This window comes from Engystomops pustulosus, chromosome 4 (assembly GCF_040894005.1).
Source record: "Engystomops pustulosus chromosome 4, aEngPut4.maternal, whole genome shotgun sequence".
NCBI classification, from domain to species: Eukaryota; Metazoa; Chordata; class Amphibia; order Anura; family Leptodactylidae; genus Engystomops; species Engystomops pustulosus.
In genome coordinates, this window is record NC_092414.1 from 160,105,971 (window position 1) to 160,125,120 (window position 19,150).

At 45.7% G+C, this 19,150-nt stretch overlaps 1 protein-coding gene across 1 annotated transcript in view; it reads right to left on the reverse strand.

Annotated features, from left to right (window-relative positions):
* The window catches only part of FSD2 (fibronectin type III and SPRY domain containing 2), a 33,461-nt gene that overhangs the window by 4,927 nt on the left and 9,384 nt on the right, over window positions 1-19,150 (reverse strand). Inside the window, exons 8-12 of the mRNA XM_072148325.1 lie at window positions 18,672-18,806; window positions 17,973-18,126; window positions 16,007-16,140; window positions 14,747-14,876; window positions 7,561-7,737 (exon numbers count right to left, since the gene is read on the reverse strand). Coding sequence (XP_072004426.1) covers window positions 7,561-7,737; window positions 14,747-14,876; window positions 16,007-16,140; window positions 17,973-18,126; window positions 18,672-18,806 — 730 coding nt within the window. The remainder of the gene's footprint in view (window positions 1-7,560; window positions 7,738-14,746; window positions 14,877-16,006; window positions 16,141-17,972; window positions 18,127-18,671; window positions 18,807-19,150) is intronic.

Sequence of the window (19,150 nt, forward strand, 5' to 3'; positions counted from 1 at the left end):
ACCTGTAGTAATGGCTCCTGTGTCCTCCACTCATTACCTGTAGTAATGGCTCCTCTGTCCTCCACTCACTACCTGTAGTAATGGCTCCTGTGTCCTCCTCTCATTACCTGTAGTAATGGCTCCTGTAGTAATGGCTCCTGTGTCCTCCTCATTACCCAGAGTAATGGCTCCTGTGTCCTCCACTCATTACCTGTAGTAATGGCTCCTCTGTCCTCCACTCAATAACTGTAGTAATGGCTCCTGTGTCCTCCACTCATTACCTGTAGTAATGGCTCCTGTGTCCTCCTTTCATTACCTGTAGTAATGACTCATCTGTCCTCCACTCATTACCTGTAATAATGTCTCCTTTGTCCTCCACTCATTACCTGTAGTAATGGCTCCTGTGTCCTCCACTCATTACCTGTAGTAATGGCTCCTGTGTCCTCCACTCATTACCTATAGTAATGGCTCCTGTGTCCTCCACTCATTACTTGTAGTAATGGCTCCTGTGTCCTCCTTTCATTACCTGTAGTAATGGCTCCAGTGTCCTCCTTTCATTACCTGTAGTAATGACTCCTGTGTCCTCCTTTCATTACCTGTAGTAATGGCTCCTGTGTCCTCCACTCATTACCTGTATTAATGGCTCCTGTGTCCTCCACTCATTATCTGCAGTAATGGCTCCTGTGTCCTCCTCTCATTACCTGTAGTAATTGCTTCTCTGTCCTCCACTCATTACCTGTAATAATGGCTCCTTTGTCCTCCTCTCATTACCTGTAGTAATGGCTCCTCTGTCCTCCACTCATTACCTGTAGTAATGGCTCCTGTGTCCTCCACTCATTACCTGTAGTAATGGCTCCTGTGTCCTCCGCTCATTACCTGTAGTAATGGCTCCTCTGTCCTCCACTCATTACCTGTAGTAATGGCTCCTCTGTCCTCCTCTCGTTACCTGTAGTAATGGCTCCTCTGTCCTCCACTCATTACCTGTAGTAATGGCTCCTCTGTCCTCCACTCATTACTTGTAGTAATGGCTCCTGTATCCTCCACTCATTACCTGTAGTAATGGCTCCTGTGTCCTCCTCTCATTACCTGTAGTAATGGCTCCTGTGTCCTCCACTCATTACCTGTAGTAATGGCTCCTGTGTCCTCCACTCATTACCTGTAGTAATGACTCCTCTGTCCTCCACTCATTACCTGTAGTAATGGCTCCTCTGTCCTCCACTCATTACCTGTAGTAATGGCTCCTGTGTCCTCCACTCATTACCTGTAGTAATGGCTCCTGTGTCCTCCACTCATTACTTGTAGTAATGGCTCCTGTGTCCTCCTTTCATTACCTGTAGTAATGGCTCCTCTGTCCTCCTCTCATTACCTGTAGTAATGGCTCCTGTGTCCTCCTCTCATTACCTGTAGTAATGTCTCCTGTGTCCTCCACTCATTACCTGTAGTAATGTCTCCTGTGTCCTCCTCTCATTACCTGTAGTAATGGCTCCTCTGTCCTCCACTCATTACCTGTAATAATGGCTCCTCTGTCCTCCACTCATTACCAGTAGTAATGGCTCCTGTGTCCTCCTCTCATTACCTGTAGTAATTACTCCTGTGTCCTCCACTCATTACCTGTAGTATTGGATCCTCTGTCCTCCACTCACTACCTGTAGTAATGGCTCCTGTGTCCTCCTCTCATTACCTGTAGTAATGGCTCCTGTAGTAATGGCTCCTGTGTCCTCCTCATTACCCAGAGTAATGGCTCCTGTGTCCTCCACTCATTACCTGTAGTAATGGCTCCTCTGTCCTCCACTCATTACCTGTAGTAATGGCTCCTGTGTCCTCCACTCATTACTTGTAGTAATGGCTCCTGTGTCCTCCTCTCATTACCTGTAGTAATGGCTTCTGTGTCCTCCACTCATTACCTGTAGTAATGGCTCCTGTGTCCTCCACTCATTACCTGTAGTAATGGCTCCTCTGTCCTCCACTCATTATCTGCAGTAATGGCTCCTGTGTCCTCCACTCATTACCTGTAGTAATGGCTCCTGTGTCCTCCACTCATTACCTGTAATAATGGCTCCTTTGTCCTCCACTCATTACCTGTAGTAATGGCTCCTGTGTCCTCCTCTCATTACCTGTAGTAATGGCTCCTGTGTTCTCCTCTCATTACCTGTAGTAATGGCTCCTGTGTCCTCCTCTCATTACCTGTAGTAATGGCTCCTGTGTCCTCCACTCATTACCTGTAGTAATGGTTCCTGTATCCTCCACTCATTACCTGTAGTAATGGCTCCTGTGTCCTCCTCTCATTACCTGTAGTAATGGCTCCTGTGTCCTCCTCTCATTACCTGTAGTAATGGCTCCTGTGTCCTCCACTCATTACCTGTAGTAATGGCTCCTGTATCCTCCACTCATTACCTGTAGTAATGGCTCCTGTGTCCTCCACTCATTACCTGTAGTAATGGCTCCTGTGTCCTCCACTCATTACCTGTAGTAATGGTTCCTGTATCCTCCACTCATTACCTGTAGTAATGGCTTCTGTGTCCTCCACTCATTACCTGTAGTAATGGCTCCTGTATCCTCCACTCATTACCTGTAGTAATGGCTCCTGTGTCCTCCTCTCATTACCTGTAGTAATGGCTCCTGTGTCCTCCTCTCATTACCTGTAGTAATGGCTCCTGTGTCCTCCTCTCATTACCTGTAGTAATGGCTCCTGTGTCCTCCTCTCATTACCTGTAGTAATGGCTCCTGTGTCCTCCACTCATTACCTGTAGTAATGGCTCCTGTATCCTCCACTCATTACCTGTAGTAATGGCTCCTGTGTCCTCCACTCATTACCTGTAGTAATGGCTCCTGTGTCCTCCACTCATTACCTGTAGTAATGGCTTCTGTGTCCTCCACTCATTACCTGTAGTAATGGCTCCTGTATCCTCCACTCATTACCTGTAGTAATGGATCCTGTGTCCTCCTCTCATTACCTTTAGTAATTACTCCTGTGTCCTCCACTCATTACCTGTAGTAATGGCTCCTGCGTCCTCCACTCATTACCTGTAGTAATGGCTCCTGTGTCCTCCTCTAATTACCTGTAGTAATGGCTCCTGTATCCTCCACTCATTACCTGTAGTAATGGCTTCTGTGTCCTCCACTCATTACCTGTAGTAATGGCTCCTGTATCCTCCACTCATTACCTGTAGTAATGGCTCCTGTGTCCTCCTCTCATTACCTGTAGTAATGGCTCCTGTGTCCTCCACTCATTACCTGTAGTAATGGCTTCTGTGTCCTCCACTCATTACCTGTAGTAATGACTTCTGTGTCCTCCACTCATTACCTGTAGTAATGGCTCCTGTGTCCTCCACTCATTACCTGTACTAATGGCTCCTCTGTCCTCCTCTCATTACCTGTAGTAATGGCTCCTCTGTCCTCCTCTCATTACCTGTAGTAATGGCTCCTCTGTCCTCCTCTCATTACCTGTAGTAATGGCTCCTCTGTCCTCCTCTCATTACCTGTAGTAATGGCTCCTGTATCCTCCACTCATTACCTGTAGTAATGGCTCCTGTGTCCTCCTCTCATTACCTGTAGTAATGACTCCTGTGTCCTCCACTCATTACCTGTAGTAATGGCTCCTCTGTCCTCCACTCATTATCTGTAGTAATGGCTCCTGTGTTCTCCTCTCATTACCTGTAGTAATGGCTCCTGTGTCCTCCTCTCATTACCTGTAGTAATGGCTTCTGTGTCCTCCACTCATTATCTGTAGTAATGGCTCCTGTTTGAAGTTGTGATCAGTATAAAAGACACCTTTCCACAACCTCAACCAGTCACACTCCAAACTCCACTATGGTCAAGACCAAAACGCTGTTGAAGAAACAAAATTGTAGACCTCCAACCGGCTGGAAAGACTGAATCTGCAATGGACAAGCCACTTGGTGTGAAGAAATCAAATGGAAGACATACAAGACTGATAATCTCCCTCAATCAGGGGCCTCATGCAAGATATCACTCTGTGGGGTCAAAATGAATGTCCTGCAGAAAGCTTGGACCAATGTAACAAAGGCTGCCATCAATAACACACTACGCCACCAGAGACTAAGATCCTGCAGTGCCAGACTTGTCCACCTGCTTAACCTCTTAACGCTCAGCGTCCGATATATCGGACGCTGAGCTCAGTGACTTAGCGCTCAGCGTCCGATATATCGGACGCTGAGCCGATGCCGGTTCAGCTCAAGATTTGAGCCGAACCGGCATCGGGAAACACGGGGTGCCGGCTGTGACTGATAGCCGGCACCCCAGTGTAACACCCGCGATCGGAGTTGTCTCTGATCGCGGGTGATTAACCCGTTAAATGCTGCGGTCATCGCGACCCCGGCATCTAACATGCATATGGGGTGTCTTTCCCCCACGATCGCCCCCCCCCCCGAATCATTTTTGGGGGGCACCGATCACTGCTACGGTATCACTGGGGTCCGATCTGGACCCCAGTGTTACCTGCAGGAACTGCCGGTAAGATGGCGTCTGTGACGTCATCTTACTGGCAGAGTGCCACCCTATGCAAGTGCATAGGCTGACACTGATAATGCCCTGCAATACATAAGTATTGCAGGGTATTATTATGAACAAGCAATCAGATGATTGCTTGTTCATTTCCCATGGTGGAAAAAGTGAAAAAGTAAAAAAAAAAATTATTCAATAAAAAAATAAAGTAATAAATCACCAAAAATGCCCAAAAGCCCCAAAACATATAAAGAGACATATAACTAAAAAAAAGTCTAAATCATAATACAAACCCCACTTATATAGTATCACCGCGTCCGTAACAACCCGTAGAATAAAAGTAAATCATTATTGAACCCGCACGATGAACGCCGTAAAAGAAAACTGTTATAAACCCTCCAAAAATTATGATTTTTACCTATTCAATCCCACAAAAAATGCTATAAAAAGTGATCAAAAAAACATATGTACTCTAGAATGATACTGGTGCAAAGTACAACGTGTCCCGCAAAAAACAAGCCATCAACCAGCTCCGTAGCCAAAAACGTAACAAAGTTATGCCATTTGGAAGATGGCAATACAAAAATGATAGATTTTTCCCCACAATAGGGTTTTATTTTACAAATTTAGTAAAACGCAAGAAAATATATTCGTGTCTGGTATCCCCGTTATCGTATCGACCCATAGAATGAAGATAATATGATTATTAGTCTATACGGTGAACACCACAAAAAAAAAAGTAAAAAAAAACAGTAGAGAATTGATGCTTTTCTACTCCTGCTCTCAAAAAGAAGTTCCTAAATTTTCAACAATAGGTGATACCAACCCCAAAATGATAACATTGGAAAAAGCATCTCATCCCGCAAATAAAATGCCATCACATGACCCTAATAGCGCAAAAGCGAAAATTTTACAGCCTTCAAAAGAGGCCAATGAGGAAAGTAAAATCCTGGCAGCTGCAGGGTGCTCCTTCCCTTCTGCGCCTCACTGTGTGCCCATAAAACAAGTCACTGCCACATGTGTGGGGTCTCTGCACTCGGGAGAAATTGTAGAACAAATTGTATAGTGGGTTTTGTATTTTTATCTTTTGGAAATGTGTAAATTTTAGGGCTAAATGAACGTATAACCGGCACAATTTGACTATTCTAAATTTCGCCTCCATTTTGATGTAATTACTATGAAGATCTCAAGGGGTTAACAATCTTCGTAAAATCTGTTTCTGATAGCTTGAGGGGTGCAGATTTGAAATTGGGTTGGTTATATGGGGGGTTTTGATGCTAAATATGTAAATTTTCATTCAAAACTGTATTTATCCCCAAAATAGTCAATTCTGAAAATCCGGAAAAGCGCTATTCGATTTGTAAGCCGCGTGACATCAAAATAAATTATCCAGACATTTCAAAAATGGGGAAAATGTAAAGTAGACATATGGGAAATGTTATTCAGCAATTTATTTAGGTGGTAAATCTATCTGCCTGAAAACGCAATGATTTCAAATTTCAAAAATGGCAAATTTTTCAGAAAATTCATCATATTTTCTTTTTTTTTGTAAATAAACGTAAAACTTAACAGCCAAAATTTACCACTAAAATGAAGTACAACATGTGGGGAAAAAACAATCTCAGAATCGTTTTGATAAGTAACAGTGTTCAAAAGTTATAACCATATAAAGCGACGCATGTCAGAATCCAAAAAATGGGACTGAGCCTTAAGCTGTAAAATGGCTGCGTCCTTAAGGGGTTAAACCAGTGCATCTTATTATTATTATTATTTATTATTATATCCCAGCCTGTCTGTTTGCTTGAGAGCATTTGGATGTTGCAGAAGAGTATTGGGGGAATGTCATATGGTCAGATGAAACCAAAGTAGAACTGTTTGGTAGAAACACAATTTGTCGTGTTAGGAAGATAGTGAATGCTAATTGCATCAAAAGAACCATATCTTCTGTGAAGCATGGGGGGGGGGGGGGGGCAACATCATGATGAGTGGCTGTTCGTCTGCAGAGGGAATCGGACAACTGATTTGTGTACATCAAAGAATGAATGGGGCCATGTATTGTGAGATTTTGAATTCAAACCTCTTGCCATAAGCAAGGGCCTTGAAGATGAAAGTGACTTGGTCTTTCAGCATAACAATAATCCCAAGCATATTTCTAGGGTAAAGAAGGAGTGGCTTTGTAAGAAAATATGCAAAGTTATCTAGGATAGGATAAGGAAAACCACACCTCATTTAACTACCTTGTAAGGCAGCTCTCTTGACATCAAGCATGATCTTCATTAAACCTTATGACAGGATCCAGGATTAAAACCAAACCAGTATATCTATTCCAGAAGGAACAGATTCCCAACTGTAGACAGCACTGTTTCCACCTGGTTTGGTCTCCTCAGTACAGTGTAGGGAACTGGTTTATCTGAGTGAGAGGCTTGTGACTAGGGTCGGGAAGTAAGAGTTCTCCCTTACAAGGTAGCTAAAAGAGGTGTGGTTTTCCTTATCCCATCCTGGAAAACTTTGCATATTTTCCCAGAATCCCCCTAGTGGAGCATCCATGGCTATAAGCCTACACGGTGGCCTTTATTGGCAGTCTCCATAAGGAGAACTCTTACTACCTGACTTTATAAGAAGCATTTCAAGGTCCTGTAATGGCCTCGCCAGTCTCCAGAACTCAACCCCATAGTAAACCTAAGGACGAAGTTGAAAGTCTGTGTTGCCCAATGACAGCCCCAAAACCCACAGCTCTAGAGGAGATCTGCATGGAGGAATAGGCCAACATACCAGCAACAGTGTGTGCCAACCTGGTGAAGACTTACAGAAAACGTTTAACCTCTATCATTGCCAACAAAGGATATATAACAAAGTATTGAGATGAACTGTTGTTTTTGACCAAAAACTTATTTTCCACCATGATTTGCAAGTAAGTCTTTAAAAATTAGACAATGTGATTTTCTGGCTTTGTTTTCTCATTGAGTCTCCCATAGTGGAGGTCCATCTATGATGTCAATTACAGTCCTCTCTCCTCTTTTTAAGTGGGAGAACTTGCACAATTGGTGGCTGACTAAATACTTTTCCCCACTGTCTTTTCTTTCCTATGCATCTGGTCACAATACAGACTCATCGTACCGTGTGGGTGTGCGGATATGTCGAAGACACCAGGAGCTATTGTTAGCTCCGAGGACAGCACTCCTGTTTATATCTTCATAGGCCACTCCAACCCGATATTCCACATTTTCATCAGCCTCTACCTCCCAGTAATGCTTCCCCTTAAATGGGATGAGATTTGCCAAGACAGCAATGCACCTTGGAAATAGAAATTCATGAAATTAAAGATAGCAGTGCACATGTGTCAAGTCTGCAAGTTGTTATGCCCTTCTCCACTCCCTAGTATCCCCACACAGTATACTATCTATGGCTACACATGTAGCTGTGCTTGTGCCTTCCAGGGGCATAACTTGAGGGGGTGCAGAGGGTGCGATCGCAACCGGGTCCAAGAGGTTTAGGGGGCCCATCAGGTGTCAATTTCCCATACGAGAAGACTATTACTGTAAATCATACATTATATTCGGGGCCTTGCACAGACTTTGCACTGGAGCCCATCAGCTTCAAGTTTTGCCACTGGTGCCTTCTATGCATATAGTTGTGTATTTACTTACTACATATATAGCTGAGCATGATCTTACTACACATACAGCTGTGCTTGTGCCCTCTATGCATATAGCTGTGCATGTGCCAGTATATTGGTGTGTATGTGTCCATGCTCAAGAATGATAATCCAGCCCTGTGCATTCAGTGAGTATCCTGCACCTGGGGTACCCCCCCCCCCCCCCATCCTCAGGGCCCATTGAATACAGTCACACTAAACGCCCCTGATGGCTGCCATGTCTATGCGTAAAGCTGTCCATGTGCATACTATGCATTTCACTGGACATCTGCTTACCACACATATAGCTGAACATGTGCATACTAGGCATATAGGCATATTGTTGTGTATGTGTGACTATTATGTATATTGCTGTGTATGTGTCTATTACGTATATTGCTGTGTATGTGTTTATTGTGTATGTGTCTATTATGTATATTGCTGTGTATGTGTCTATTATGTATATTGCTGTGTATGTGTCTATTACGCATATTGTTGTGTATGTGTCTATTATGTATATTGCTGTGCTTGTGTTTATTATGTATATTGCTGTGCTTGTGTTTATTATGTATATTGCTGTGTATGTGTCTATTATGTATATTGTTGTGTATGTGTCTATTACGTACGATATATTGTTGTATATGTGTCTATTATGTATATTGCTTTGTATGTGTATCTATTATGTATATTGCTGTGCTTGTGTTTATTATGTATATTGCTGTGTATGTGTCTATTATGTATATTGCTGTGTTTGTGTTTATTATGTATATTGCTGTGTATGTGTCTATGTGTCTCGGATCGCGCATGCACCCGTGCCTCTCCAGGTTCCGGTGCTCGGCTGCACTCACCTCTCCCGGCTACAGCGCCGTCCTCCACAGCTCCCGCGCGCAATAGGAGGCGGCGCCGCGTGCGCCGACTCGCTGAGATTTAAAGGGCCAGTGCGCCAATAATTGGCGCTGGCCTGATTTAAATTCCAGCCTCTTCCTTTTGCCCTTGCTGGATCTTCAAGTGAAGTGAAAGCTCTCCTGTGCGTTCCTGCGTTCCTGTGATACCTGCATTCCTGTGATTCCTGCGTTCCTGTGATTCCTGTGTCCTGTGATTCCTGTGTGCCAGTCCGTTCCTGTGGTCCTGCGTTCCTGTGTGCCAGTCTGTTCCTGTGGTCCAGTCCGTTCCTGTGGTCCTGCGTTCCTGTGTGCCAGTCCGTTCCTGTGGTCCTGCTTTCCTGTGTGCCAGTCCGTACCTGTGGTCCTGCATTCCTGTGTGCCAGCTCCTGCGATTTCTGACGTGAGTGGTGTCTCCTGTATTACTAACTTGGCAGCCAGCGCGGGCTAGTCGCACCTGTGGAACGACCTGGTGGAATCCCACTGCAGCAAGTCCATCCCGCTTTGCGGCGGGCTCTGGTGAACACCGGGGTTCCACTTAGACTCCGGTCCCAGGTCGGCTAGTACCACCTCCCGCGGTGGTCCAGAGGGTCCACAGACTTCCGGCCCTGACAGTAAGATCCAGCTATGGACCCCGCCAAGGAGCCACCTCAGATACTGGCTGAACTTTCCACTGTTGTCGCCCGGCAGTCGCAGCAGATTGCTGCCCAAGGATAACTTTTAGGTCAAGTTGCTTCCACTCTACAACAGCTGCTTGACTCCAGGCCTCAGCATCCTGTTCCGGTGACTACTCCTGCAGCAGTTTCTTCGACTACTCCTGCGACTTCGCCTGTCATCCCGGGTTGTTCCCCGGCACCAGAGCCTAGGATGAGTCTCTCTATGCCTAACACGATGGCGATCCCAAACAAGGCAGAGGATTCATCACCTTGTGCTCGCTGCATATTGAACTTATGTCATCTCAGTTGGTCAGCGAACGTTCCAAGGTGGCCTTCATCATCAGCCTCCTCACCGGGAAGGCCCTGGCCTGGGCTACGCCTCTGTGGGACAGGAACGATCCAATTATGGCCACCCTTACCAACTTCCTGGCAGAGTTCCGGTCCGTGTTTGAGGAGCCAGCATGAGCCTCATCTGCGGAAACAGCATTACTGAACCTACGCCAAGGAGACTCCACCGTGGGTGAATACGCTGTCCAGTTCCGCACTTTGGCGTCTGAACTCTGTTGGAATGAGGCGGCCTTATGTGCAACCTTTAAGAAAGGCTTGTCCTCACGGGTTAAGGATGCTTTGGCTGCTCGTGATCTTCCGTCTACTCTGAGTGGTCTTATCACCTTGGCCACCCGGATTGATGTGCGGTTCCTGGAAAGAGCTGAAGAATTGCGGCACGAGCGATCTCTAGTCCAGCTCCCACCTCTGTCACGGTTGGCTCCGGTTTTCCAGAAGCCATTCCAGACTCCTGTTACTCAGTCTGCTGGTGAACCTATGCAGGTTGATAGAGCCAGACTTACACCTGGAGAACGATCCAGACGTTTCTAAGAACGCCTTTGTCTATACTGTGCCAGTCCCAAGCACCTCATCGGGACTTGTCCAGTGCGTCCCCAACGTCCGGGAAACGGCGTCCCTAAGTGTGAATTCAGCTTCTCCACGTCTGAATATTCCGGTGCTTCACAGTATTGGCACTGGTGCTCCCGTGCAGGTTTCAGCATTCCTGGATTCCGGTTCGGCGGGGAACTTTGTGGATGCCGCTCTCGTTTCCCGGCATCACATTCCGGTGGTCCTTCTCAAGTCTCCTCTAGTAATTTCTTCTGTAAGTGGACAGCTTCTTTCCGATCCGGTTCGGTACCGCACGGAACCTATCCGACTTCAGGTGGGAGTCCTACATCAAGAAGATTTGGTCTTCTATGTCTTGCCTCGCTCCACATCAGCTCTTCTCCTGGGTCTTCCCTGGCTCGATGCCCCGATTCTCAATTGGAAGACTTGTGAGATTCTACGTTGGGGTCCTGAATGCCAATCCCGATTGTATGGTGGTTCCACTTCCGGTCTTATCCTCTTCTGTGTCTTCCAACTCTCTGGAGGGTTTGCCAGCTTGTTACCAGGACTTTTCTGACGTTTTTTCTAAGAAGCAAGCAGAGACCTTGCCACCACATCGTCCCTATGATTGCCCAGTGGATCTCCTGCCTGGCACTACCCCTCCCAGAATTCGAGTCTATCCACTTTCGGTTCCAGAGACGGCTGCCATGTCTGAATACATCAAGGAGAACCTGCAGAGGGGATTCAACCGCAAGTCCTCCTCTCCGGCTGGTGCAGGTTTTTTCTTTGTCACCAAGAAAGACGGCTCCTTACGTCCCTGTATAGACTATCGAGGGCTGAACAAAATCACAGTTAAAAATCGCTACCTTCTGCCGTTGATTACGGAACTTTTTGATCGCCTACGCGGTTCCAGGGTGTTCTCCAAGTTGGACCTTCGGGGTGCATACAATCTCATCCGGATCCGCAAAGGTGACGAGTGGAAGACAGCGTTTAATACCCCTGATGGGCATTTTGAATACTTAGTAATGCCCTTCGAACTGTATAACGCCCCGGCCGTTTTTCAAGAATTTGTGAACAACATTTTCCGGGATCTTCTCTATACCTGTGTTGTGGTCTACTTGGATGACATTTTGGTATACTCTCCAGACCTTGAATCCCATCAGAGACACGTACGTCAAGTTCTTGGTCGACTTCGTGCCAACCATCTGTACGCCAAACTGGAGAAATGCCAGTTTCACCAGCATAGACTTCCATTCTTGGGTTACATAATTTCCGATAGAGGCCTTCAGATGGATCCCGCAAAACTGTCTGCTGTTCTTCAATGGCCACGCCCTGAGGGTCTCCGAGCTATACAGAGATTCCTTGGGTTTGCAAATTTTTATCGACAGTTCATTCCCCACTTCTCCTCTGTCGTGGCTCCCATCGTGGCACTCACTAAGAAGGGTGCCAATCCACGTGCCTGGTCTCCTACTGCTGAAGAGGCTTTCTCAAAGTTGAAGTCCGCATTTGCCTCGGCACCAGTCCTCTCTAGGCCTGATACCAACAAGCCTTTTTTATCTTGAGGTGGATGCATCCTCCGTAGGAGCTGGAGCAGTGCTCTCCCAGAAAGGACCTAAGGGACGAACTTCTACATGCGGCTTCTTTTCCAAGACCTTTTCCCCAGATGAAAAAAACTATTCGATTGGAGACTGGGAGCTCTTAGCCATCAAGCTTGCGCTAGAAGAATGGCGCTATCTTCTGGAAGGTGCTCTCCATCCTGTGAGTGTGTACACTGATCACAAAAACTTGTTATACCTCCAGACAGCCCAGCGCCTGAATCCCAGGCAAGCCCGATGGTCCTTGTTCTTTTCCCGTTTCGACCTGCTGATCCATTTTCATCCCGCTGACAAGAATGTCAAAGCTGACGGAGAACCAGCTCCTCGACACATAATCTCTCCAGACCAGCTTGTTCTTGCAGCTCCAGTGGATCTTCGGCAGCTACCTCCCAGCAAGACGTATGTCAGACCTGCTCTCCGGAAGAGGATTTTATCTTGGGGACACTCTTCTCGTGTGGCTGGGCACCTTGGGGTGCAACGCACTGTGGCCTTCATCTCCCGCTACTACTGGTGGCCAGACTTGGTCAAAGATGTTCGGGAGTTTGTGGGATCCTGCTCCTCCTGTGCCCGCAACAAAGCCTCCCGTCTCAAACCGGCTGGACTGTTGCTGCCGTTACCGATACCCAGTCGCCCGTGGTCCCACGTGGCTATGGACTTTGTCACCGATCTGCCCATTTCCTCGGGCAATACTGTTATCTGGGTGGTGACGGACCGGTTTTCTAAGATGTCCCATTTTGTTCCCCTTCCTGGTCTTCCGTCTTCTCCACAGCTTGCCAGTTTATTCTTAAGACACATTTTCCGGTTGCATGGCCTTCCGCTATACATCGTGTCCGATAGAGGAGTCCAGTTTGTATCAAAATTCTGGCATTCTTTATGTCACCAACTGCAGGTCAACCTTGACTTTTCCTCTGCCTACCACCCGCAGTCTAATGGTCAAGTGGAGAGGGTGAACCAGACTTTGGGCTGTTACCTCCGTCACTTCGTTTCAGCTCGTCAGGACAACTGGGCTGATCTGCTATCTTGGGCTGAGTTCTCCTACAATTCCCTGGACTCGGAGTCTACTGGCTCTGCTCCATTCTATGTGGTCTATGGACGTATTCCTCGCCCCCCTCTCCCGTTGTCTACTTCCTCTGATGTCCCTGCGGTAGAGGAATTGGTACAGGACCTCCAGTCTATTTGGGATCAAACTCGCCAGTCTCTTCTACGTGCTATGGACCGTACCAAGACTCAGGCTGATAAGAGCTCCTCCTGTCTTCTCTCCTGGCGACAAAGTATGGTTATCCTCCAAATATGTCCGCCTTAAGATACCCAGTTACAAACTTGGTTCCCGGTTCCTTGGTCCCTTGGTAATCAAGCGTATCAATCAAGTGGCCTACAAGCTCCGCCTTCCTCCATCTATGCGCATCCCGAACTCCTTCCATGTCTCCCTCCTGAAGCCAGTCATCTTGAACCGCTTCTACCAGCAATCCCCTCCTCCAGCTCCTGAGGCGGATTCTCCAGATGTCTATGAAGTTAAGGAAGTTCTGGACATGAGGGGTAAGCGGTTCGGGCCCGAGGAGAGATCTTGGTAGCCCGAAGAGAACATTTTGGATCGGACTCTCCTCCAGAGGTTTCTTGGGACCGAGAAGAAGAGGGGGAGGCCGAAGGGGGGGGTACTGTCACGAGTGGTCCTGCGATCCCTGTCTCGGATCGCAGGTGCACCCGTGCCTCTCCAGGTTCCGGTGCTCGGCTGCGCTCACCTCTCCCGGCTCCAGCGGCGTCCTCCGCAGCCAGTGCGCTGGCCTAATTTAAATTCCAGCCTCTTCCTTTTGCCCTTGCTGGATCTTCAAGTCTTCCCATGAAGTGAAAGCTCTCCTGTGCGTTCCTGCAATCCGGTGATTCCTGCGTTCCTGTGATTCCTGTATTCCTGTGATTCCTGTGTCATGTGATTCCTGTGTGCCAGTCCGTTCCTGTGGTCCTGCGTTCCTGTGTGCCAGTCCGTTCCTGTGGTCCTGCGTTCCTGTGTGCCAGTCCGTTCCTGTGGTCCTGCGTTACTGTGTGCCAGTCCGTACCTGTGGTCCTGCGTTCCTGTGTGCCAGCTCCTGCGATTTCTGACGTGAGTGGTGTCTCCTGTATTACTACCTTGGCAGCCACCGCGGGCTAGTCGCACTTGTGGAACGACCTGGTGGAATCCCACTGCAGCAAGTCCATTCCGCTTTGCGGCGGGCTCTGGTGAACACCGGGGTTCCACTTAGACTCCGGTCCTAGGTCGGCTAGTACCACCTCCCGCGGTGGTCCAGAGACTTCCGGCCCTGACATTATGTATATTGCTGTGTTTGTGTTTATTATGTATATTGCTGTGTATGTGTCTATTATGTATATTGCTGTGTTTGTACTTACTACACATATAGTAGATGTTAAATAAGAGCCTTTACTAACATGCAGTGTAATCTATAGATAGCCTTTATATTTCAGAAGGGTATAAACGTTCATTCAGGTAAGTTCTCCATGGGGCTTTCCTACATGCTTTTTGGCTAGACTAAACACATTCCAGCGTCTCAATAATAAGTTCTGCTTTAGTTTTATAGGACCTCTCTTTTGAATACATTTCCCTTGAGAATAGCAGAAGTCATGATAAGTTGCAATAATGAAGATATGGGAAGGGGTTTAAAATAATCATGAGAATACCGTGAGAATTTGTTGCAGTGATAAGGTAAATCCTCCAGACTTTCCTCCTTTACACATGAAATGGTAAATCCATTATCAGAAATAGACAGGAGCGGATGTGCGGTTTCTTCATTAAGATAAAAAAATGAACCTAGGCAGATAGCGGAGATGTGGCTCAGTGTATTCCATATTAAACAGGTAATTAGGAGGCGGCTTACATCATTCCAAAATACTCACTACAGTTCTACACGGAGTATACAGACATAGGCCTGACTGATATTTCTTACTGCCTTCAATGGGGGACTTTTACTATGCCAGTTACACAGGTACTAAGCCCCATTCCTCACAGTTTTTGAGCTTTTCCACACCGCACGCTACTTTGGGCGTGATGGGACAGAGAACAGGACTGGCAGGAGAATTTACACCCCAGCCCACTGGGCACTGGAGAAGACTATCGATAGAGTCACACCTGAGCTGGAGATCCAGGACTCTGTGGGGTAGAATTACTTACCTGGTCCATTCGCGATCCAGCGGCGGGTTCTCCGTCAAGGATTCGGGTCTTCCGGCGATTCACTAAGGTAGTGAGCCCGATGTCCACCAGGTGTCGCTTCTGCGCTGAAGCCCGTCGGAGTTCACTGGAGTTCACGATCCATTGCTGGGAGCAGGTAAGCACGTGTCAAAAAACTTTTAAAAAAAAAATATGTCGGTTTTTCCAAATCCGTCGGGTTTTCTTATGCCCACGCCCCCCCCCCTCGATTTCCGTTGCGTGCATGCCGGAGCCGATGCGCCACAATCTGATCACGTGCACCAAAAAAACGGGCCAATTCAGGGAAAATCATTGCAAAATAGTAATATTCGTGTAACCCGATGGAAATACGCGATTCAGGCCCTTACTAAATTACCCCCTGTGTGTCAGCAGGGGACACCGGCGTTTAAAATGCTAGTCTTAATAAATCCCCCCGAATAAATCTGTGGATAATTTTTACACTATAAATGAATGGTGGACTAATTTTTAACATAAGCCAACACATATATGGCATAGAGTAGACACTCTTATCATCCACCATCAGACACAATGATAAATCTGAGACTAATTGGGCAGGAATAATAAATGTGACCCTCTGTGTCCCTCATTGGCTTTAGAATAACTGTGTTTAGGTAACGGTTATTTCCATCATGCATTAGGGAGGTATATTCCATCTATATTTCTTCTACCTTTTTGACGATGTGCAGTAATAGTAACTGTGAGATCCCCACTACTAATAGGAGGTGTTATACTACCTGTAGTGTTAATGGAAACAGATTTGCTGCTCTCGCTTGGGCCACCCACATTCACAGCTCTGACGCTGATGTGATAAGTCTCATTAGGCTTTAGCTGGATGAGTGATTCACAGATGGGAATCCCAACAATAGACCTGTGAAAGAAATTGTGAATTGAGTAACACACATTCAATTAACAGAAACCTACACTACATTAATCTTAAGGTGTAAACCTGTTATAGGCTTCTGTATACAAATATCATTCCTGCTCATCGTACATTTAAGAGTTATACTCAACTAAACATCATGGGGGGAATTTATCACACACTGGTGCTCGTGCCCCGGCGAATGACAAAGGCCTCACCCTCCCTGTCGCAGCGGATATATCAAGAGGCACAGAATGTTTGTAGACTTTTAGGCACAGGCACACCACCTCCACGCCATGTAGGTGGAAAAATAATCACAATCTCTTGCAGTGTGCAAATCTCCCCCATATTGAATTGATGAATTGATTTATGAAGTGTCACCGCCATAATATTGGTGTTTTCTGACACTCCTGGCTTGTTCTATTTTTGGGCGCAAAATTTTGGCACTGCTTGTAAATCCACCAGATTTCTGACGCTTCCATTTTTCCAACATGTTTTTTTTTGGTGCTAGCACCGGTTCTTGCACCAACCTGCACCAAAAATAATAAATGCCCCTCATTAAGTTTAGCAGAAAACATGTAAATAAAGAATGTAATAAACAAGTCAATCATTTAACTAAATTACGTTTTATTCAATGCGGTTGGACAAAGATTTTGTGTTATCACCTATTCCTAGAATAAGTTAACATTCTTATTTTTTGGGAACACTCTCACATTGGGATCCTCACTGATCATAAACTATCTATCCCATTATTCCAAATGGAGTGGCAAGGGAAGTATGCGTCCTGCCTACACAATACTGCTAGGTCTCTGCTAGTAATGATATCACGACACAGGGGCATGTAACTGCTGCAGCCATTTAATCGCTATAATGGTGAATGCAACAGTAAATGTACCTTTATCATTATTATAATTATTTATAGGGCCTCTAAAAGGGTCAGCAATCTGCCCCCTGAGGTTGGGACTTCACCCATGGAATTAGGCAAGAATCGGCCCTGTCCGGATGTCAGCAGTGGATCAAGCAGAGTGGTGTGGGGGATCTATTGGGTGGGTTTGTAAGTATACCAAGGGAAAATTCCTATAAAGAGAACTGCTAACCCTTAATGACATGTTACTATAGGGGTAGAAGCAGCATTTGTGCATGCTGATGTGACTATACCCATTACATAACCCAGGGCATAACATAGTCAGCAGGGTAGTGTGGGTTTCCCTTATGGCAATCATATCGCATCCATTGCTCCATAATTTAGACCCCCTGATTATGATTTCAGCACAAGCTAAGGTTCTCCCAGGATGTTACTGGACCAGATTAGCCTCTGCTGACTTGTCGGTGGCTAATCCCCTGTAGTGTACAGGAAGGAGATTAGAATAAAATGTCATCCTCATGATTTAATAAAAACATGACATGATGACATGTGGAAAGCTTCAACCCACATGCTGCAGGATGAAAAACTTTAGCCCAGGTCATGTGAGAATGTTTTTAAGCTACATCATGTCAAGTGAAGCTGCAAGTTTCCATCATGGTTTAGAATTGGCAGCGGTAAAATACAAACCAGCAGTCGCACATCCATAGTATTACTAAACACAAAATAAAGTGACCCTTTTACTAAAGAATCCATAAAACATGTATACACAATGCACTAATGTGCCAAATAACTATATTGTTTCCGCCATGAAATAGACTTTATTATCATTATGTAATGGATGTGTACTAGACGGCTCAATACTATTTATTTAAAGGATCCTTGGAGGTCAGTAGTAACGTTGTGGGACCCTGTAGCCATCCACAAGCTAATAGCAGCTTATAAGAGACAAGATGACACGGATGCAGAGTGTACTTACTCAGTTTCTACATTATCTTGTGCCTCTGTTGTCACTTTGAATATTTCCACCGTGTAGGATTCAACAGGGTTAATGTTTCCGGATTCCCAGCAGATTAACGCTGCGTTCTCACAGCTCAGACATTCCCGGGTTTTAATGATAGGAGGGGCTGGTGCTGAAGACATAAAATGACATTATCCTTACTCTGGAAATGCATCAAGATATGATTATACGAAAATATGATTCCCCTCTAACTGCAGATACGGTAAAATAATTATATTTAAAAAAAAGTTTCTTAATTACGCTGGATGGGACCCTAAGATATTGTTTAGAATGAAAGACCATGACAGGGTCATTACACACAGAACAATATCACATTATCAATAAATATTCTAAGCATTTATAATGACCCATTTTTATACTTTTAGGTTCCCAGTACACACATGTTTTTGTCTTGATGCTAAACGCTTATTTAATAGATAGAACATGGACAATTTAATTTCTATGGGGAAATATACAAGACAGTGGTTTCCATAGCCCCATTTTGTGAGCCAAATTTTAAAGCGACAAATTTTGGAGCAGGTCCTGTTCAATAATTGAAGTCATTTTTAACAAATGAGAAAGTCAACCCTGGGCAACTTCTAGTACTGATGTATAAGTGGTGCTGAACAGCTGATTCAGTGCGGTACACTTTCTGCAATAATAAGACTATGTAATTACCTGTCACGTACACGGCACTTTCACTTGCTGGGCTCTCTCCAGTGGTGTTTATTGCAATAACCCAGAATTCATACTGTGTGTTTGGCAGCAGGTTGGTTACAGTGCAGTAGGTTTCTTTGGCTCGTATCATGAATTCTGTGAAAGAATATTGTAGTGTTAGCAGAGTTATAAAGAACAGTAGCAGCTTTGTACTTGTCTTGAGTTCCTGGCGCTTACCTGAATAATTCTGGCCATGCAAACCACCCACCAAAACTGGTAAAGAAGTGCCTTTACACATGAATTCCTCATACATCTGATCCTGCATTCAATTCACATGTACAAAAAAACCCATTTTGGGACCTTTGGAGGTCCTGAAGCTGCATATTGAAAGCAATCAGAAAGGACACATCCTCCATTCACCAAGAAGCTTGACTCTTGTACCATATGTAGGAAGTAAATTCTGGATTATTAGGGGCTATAATATTCATACAGCCCAGGGC